The sequence below is a fragment of the Nestor notabilis genome, unplaced genomic scaffold (genome assembly GCF_000696875.1).
Source record: "Nestor notabilis isolate BGI_N333 unplaced genomic scaffold, ASM69687v1 scaffold15755, whole genome shotgun sequence".
NCBI lineage: Eukaryota > Metazoa > Chordata > Aves > Psittaciformes > Psittacidae > Nestor > Nestor notabilis.
Genome location: NW_009929901.1, coordinates 24,471 through 30,298, shown reverse-complemented (window position 1 = coordinate 30,298; position 5,828 = coordinate 24,471). Strand labels below are relative to the sequence as shown.

Below are 5,828 nucleotides of genomic sequence, written 5' to 3'. Positions count from 1 at the left end.
GTTACCGGGAAGGGTCTCTGAGGTATGGGGTGGGGGGCGTTCCGGTCTCCGGGGTAGCTGTGAGGTGGGGGCTGCCGCTGCGGAGCTGTGCCCGTGTCCCAGGCGAGGGTGTTGTCCCCACGGCCCGTGAATCTCGCAGGGGGATCCTTGGCATGTCCATATCCCTTTCCAAGGTTTCCCCAGGGCAGGGGTCCGTGCCTCCGCGTCTCGGCGGGCCATCGCGGGGGGGGCGGGCGCCCGTGGGGGGGATACTCGCATGCCGGTCCCCAAGGCAGGCTTGCCTTTGTGTGCCCGGCCATGGTTCCCATGTCGTTGCACATGGGTACATTTTGGGAATCCATCTATGACCCTGGGGAGGGGGACCTGTGACCCTGCTTTGGTGGGGGGGCAGGATTGTCCTCAGTGTATGAGCTGATCCCCAGGGAGAGAGTGTCCTTGTGTGCATGTTCCCAATGCCCCTGAGGGGGGAGGATGTCCCCATGTCCTTGTGTGTCTGGATCCGGGGGCTGTCCTCCAGGCACACAGGTGTATCTATGGGAAGGGGGGATCCCCGTATGGGTGGGATGCCTCCAGGCATAGCAGCATCTCCATGCGTGCCAGAATCTGTCTTTACTTTGCTATGCAGGTGTCTCAGCTGTTGGCTAATGCTCCCCTGTGATCTGCCAACCTGGGCAGGGTCTAGGCGCTCTCCTTGTTTACAGTGCTGGGACATAGTGCTTTCTTGCAGAGCTTCCAAAGCTGGAAGGCACTATTTGCCCCTAGGAAGGCCGAAGGGCAAGGCTGAGAGCCACTGGGAACCAGTTCTTGTTTGTGTGCTTTGAAACCTGGTAGCATTTTGTTCAAATCTAATGTCTGTCTTATGTGCAGTGTTGGAGCAAGTTTGTACATCAGGTGGTTGCTCCAGGAGCAGGGTGCTACAATAGATAACAAGCAGAACTGTTTCAGTGTTTAAAAGGTCACTACAAAGAAGACAGAAACTCTTTTTACAAGGAGTCCCATGGAAAAGACAAGGGGTGATGGGCGCAAGTTACTCCTGGGGGGATTCTGACTGGACACAAGGGAAAATTTTTTCACAATGAGAACAACCACTCATTCGAATAATCCCCCCAGGGAAGTGGTGCCTCCCCAGTGTTGGACACTGTTAAGATTCAGCTGGACAGGGTGCTGGGATATCTAGTTCTAGGTCATGCTTCACCTAGAAAAGTTGCACCAGCTGATCCTTGAGGTCCCTTCTGACCTGGGATTCTAGGAGTCTGTGAAGTGTGGCAGCTCCTTGTTGGACTCCTTGTTATAAGTGACAATTCTTCATCACAAACAGTCCTGAATCTGCGATGAAGACACTGTCACTCACCCTAATAAGCAGCATTGCTCTGCTGTACCAGAATGTTTGTTAAACTGGATGCAAACCTCGCCAGGGCAGGCCAAAGAGTATGCAAAAGGCAGCAAGCAGGCAGAAGACAGTGTGAGCTGAGAGCTGGCTGTACCTGCTGAGCCACATGCCTTGTGCTGGCAGGTCCCACAGGGCATAGGGAAGCTCAGGTTGTTAAAAGTTCCCCATTTCAGAGCTCAGTGCTCAGTGTCGTCGGCTCACAGGTACAGGCTGGAAGCACGGGCAGTCATCCTGAGCTTTGGCTGGTTTGCTCTGCTAGCACTTGGCTTGATCCAGGGCTGCAAGAAGGCTTGTCTCCTGAACCATGGATGCTGCTCCCACTTCAAGTGGCAAGCCACGTCTGGGTGAGTGGAAGGGCAGGAAGGGGAAGTGCCAAGGGAAGCGGCTGAGGAAGTAACAGGGAAAAGAGAAAGTGAGAAGAAACAGGTCCTGGCTGGAATGTGTGATAGGGGTGTTCTCTGTTCTCTGCTGCATCCAAGTTCCTGGCCAAGTCCCAAGAGCATCTGTCTGAAGTGTTGGTGTCCATGTTTAGATGGTCTTTTAATTGGAGTGAGTGAAGTAGTGAAAATGGAATCAATACTTAAAGCTTTTAATTCTAGAGTGAATGTCAGTGGAATGGCGGAAGCATACATCTGCTCTGCTGCTTCCTTCGGCATTCTGGAGGGGAGGACTTTTCTGGCTCCAATCCTGGCAAGTCGTCATTGTGCTGCTGAATGAATCCAGGCCTGGAGGAGATGCGCTGTGACTGTGACCAAGTAACTGTGCTTTCAGTTTTAGATCTGGAAGATGTTTTCCACAAGTATTCTGGGCTCTAAAATAAAATATTGTCAGGCTAAAGAAACTTCACTCAAGTATTAAGCAGCTGTTACTCTGATGGCAGAACCTTTCCCAAAAGAGTGCATATTAAAATGTAGATTTGTTCGGTTGTGCCCTTGATGTATTTGGTTTTTTCCTACTTCCTATCTTTTGTTTTGCTAGAACTGAAAGGCAAAGTGAATTAAAGGTTTAAGGTTTTCGTGGAAGCAGTCTGTTTGGAAACTGTTATGAAAGAGGAAAGCGTGTTAGATGGTAGAAAGAGAGAAAAGTTAATTAATCCATTCCCTTTTTATTTAGAATTGACATTGCTTTGCATGCAGTATAGTTTTTACTATCCCATCAGTGCCTTGCACTCAGCCTTAGCAGGTGCCTGACTGAGGGAAGGGAAGGAAAAAATCACTTGCTCTGCATCTGAGATTTGTTTGGTCTGATTCTCCTGGCTGTGCCTAGCCATGAGGAGCCATATGGGAGTGAAGTGAGGGAGTTCAGTGAGGTAGTTCAGTCCTTGCCTTCTTTTTTAATGCTGTGTGGCTTTTATTGAGTTAAAATGCTGTTGTTAACAGTGCATCATATTCTGCAGGGGAGTATTTATCAGCAGAGACACTGTTGTCCCACAAAACTGAGTGTGGTCTGACAAGAATGTTGGTGCTTATTTTCAGGAGTACTTGACTTCAGTGTTCAGAAAGTTTAGGGAAATTAATGATGGCTAAAGCAATGGCAACCTGGAGATTGTCCTCATCAAAAAATACTTTAAAGCAGCTTTGGAGTGGAAACCAGTTCACTCTTTGTTTATAAAATGGTGTCGTGGACACATGACATGCACATGCATACAAAGCCCTATTTGCCAGCACAGACTGACACTGAATTTCCATCCCCGTGTCGTTGCACCATGTATCCTGGGCTCAGGGAATGGAGCACAAAGGTCAAGTCCTACTGCCAGCACCAGAGGCAAAGTGGAAAGAAGGCCAAAGTGCAGCAGAACTCCAGCCCTGAGCCCATGTCATGAGGCTGTGGGAAGGGGGAACCACCTGTTGGTGAGGTGCAGACTGAGGCTTTAAGCTTGTTTTTCCTGTACTGGATTTTCTGCCTCCTTGCTGATGGGAATGGGAATGCTTCATTCCTAAATATTTTACCAGCATCGAGCAGAAAACCTCCCCAAGCTAAATGGCACTCTTCCAGTTGGTAGGTATGCACGTGGTGCTCAAGAAGTAACACTTTTACTAGATTTCAGACTTTAAGTAGCTTTGGCAGGGATTCAGCCTAGGATCTGCATCAGAGGATCCTCTCGGTGAAGATCAAGGTTGCTTGAATGGAACTGAGATTCATTCATGTACTGAGAGATCATCAGGCCAAAGACAGTTTCTTAGCAGAAAAAGGAGATCTGGGATTTACAAGTGAGAAAAGTAGCATTTTTCTTATGGACAGAACTTGTTCATACCATGGTCTGAGTTTTATGAGTGCTTTGAAACAATTTGAGTTTGTCTAGGGGCTTCCATGTGTCATTAATAGACACGGATTGAGTATTTTGTTGAGAGAGAAAGGCGAGAATAAATATTGTATGCTGTTCTTGTGGCTCGCTAGCTGTGCACCCTGAGCTCTGTGGAGTAATACTTTGGGTGGCAGCATTCCCTGGCACAAGAGCATGGTTTTGCAGAAATATTCTAGGGCAGTTGTGTTTGATTTGCAGAGAAGTTAGCTCACAGGCTGGAAACCCTCCAAAGTGCAGCAAAGTCCTCTGGTTTAGCATGTGAAGAAATGTTGAACCGTGCATCCAAAAGGCCACCTGCTATGTCTCATCAGCTGTTTGGGAAGAAAGCTTTGATTATTTTCTTTGCTCTCACTCTGGCATTGCCAGCGTGGACTTTGCTGTGAAGGTCACTTCAGAAGTGTGGGATCTGCTGAACTCTGGTGGTGGCACAGGTCAAGCTGTAAAAGAAGGAACTGTCTCATACTCAGGATTCTCTGAGTTAAGCCGAGACTACTGAGAATTCCTTTAACATCTGCAACATCTTTTCTTTAGGGTATGCTTACCGTAACATCTCCACCTCCACTGCTCTTCAAGGTAAGTGTAAAGCTTTACTTTGTGATTTCATTTTCCTTCTTAGAACCCACTGAGCATAAGCTGATAACATGTTTCTGTTTGTTTCCAGCTAGAACCCATGTTAGCTGTGATATCAAAGGAGATGTTGCTGTTGTACGCTTCAATGACCCAAATGCAAAGGTGCTGTTTTACTTGGCTGTAGTGGATGGGCATGTTGGTGGAAATGACAGGAATAGCAGTTGTACAGAGAAGACATTGAAAAGTCCAATCTAAGACTTAAGAACTGTCCTAACCTGCAGCCTTTCCAAGTTACGAGCAAAGCAGAAATAAGAAAATGATCATTGAGGTGTTTAATGAGAGGTCTGAAAATGCCTTATGGAAATGTTTCGTGTGTACTAAGCTAACTAGTGTGAAATCTTACTAAAATTATATTAAGTTCTTATATTCAAGATGGTTAAGGAGAGTGTCTGTTATGTAGAGGAAAAGCAGCAGCTCATTAAATCTGTGTTTGAGGTCACAAACCCACTGCTGGAGAAATTTCTTAAGAACAGGTTATTTGATGATCTGCTGCAGGGGTTCCTCTTGAAGGATTTTTTTCTCACTGTATTATGACACAGGGTGAATTACTTTTTATAGCAAATCTAAGCTCAGTTTGAGCACCCCAGAAGTGTTATAATTGTGCCAAGCAATGGGCTGGCTGTTGGGCAAATTCCTGGGTAGTCTAGTAATTTTTCTTTTTTTTTTTTTTTTTTTTTCTTTCTCAGAAGGCACATCTTGAAAGACCATAGAACCGCTGCTCCTACTGGTTTGGAAAATCCAGTTAGAGATGCCATTGGCTTTGGCTTTTTATTGTCAGTCTGTCTTCTGTACAAGTTTTCTGATGATATAAGGATTAAGTCCAGTACTTAATCAGAGGCTAAACTCCGCCATCATCTGGTCTCCCTATTTACAATGCTTATTTGCTGTTTTCAGGTGAACACTCTCTCAAGACAACTGAGCTCAGAGTTTAATGAGGTAATGAATGAGATCTGGGCCAACGAAGCTGTCAAAAGTGCCGTCCTCATCTCTTCAAAGCCAGGTTCTTTCATCGCTGGAGCAGATATCAAGTAAGTATTGGGGTGCTGGAAGTTACCCTGATGAAGCTTTCTCTGAAGTCTGGCATCCAGGTCTGGTGCGCTGTGAAGGCAAAGCAGTTTGTCACTGACGTCTCCCGAGGGGTGAGGCAGAGGCTTGAAATGAAACCTGTGTGCACAGGATGCCTAACCTGCTCGAATGAATTTAGGACCTGTTTGAGTGAGTCCAGAGGAGGGCCACAAAGATGCTCCGAGGGCTGCTACGGAGACAGGCCAAGAGAGCTGGGCTTGCTCAGCCTGGAGAAGAGAAGGCTCCAGGGAGACCTTAGAGCAGCTTCCAGTGCTTAAAGGGGCCAACAAGAAAGCTGGAGAGGAGCTTTTGACAAGGGCCTTTAGGGACAAGACAAGAGGGAATGGCTTTAAACTGACAGAGGGGAGATTGAGATGAGATCCTAGGAAGAAGTTCTTCCCTGTGAGGGTGCTGAGGCCCTGGCACAGGTTGCCCAGA

General features: G+C 47.1%; 1 protein-coding gene across 1 annotated transcript in view; it reads left to right on the top strand.

Annotated features, from left to right (window-relative positions):
• Positions 1–4,226: 4,226 nt before the first annotated feature.
• Positions 4,227–5,828, top strand: part of HADHA (hydroxyacyl-CoA dehydrogenase/3-ketoacyl-CoA thiolase/enoyl-CoA hydratase (trifunctional protein), alpha subunit) — a gene marked incomplete at its 5' end in the record, with an annotated part of 23,456 nt that continues 21,854 nt past the window's right edge. The window contains 3 exons of the mRNA XM_010015194.1: positions 4,227–4,268; positions 4,357–4,427; positions 5,220–5,353. Of these exons, the coding sequence (XP_010013496.1) occupies positions 4,227–4,268; positions 4,357–4,427; positions 5,220–5,353 (247 nt within the window). The remainder of the gene's footprint in view (positions 4,269–4,356; positions 4,428–5,219; positions 5,354–5,828) is intronic.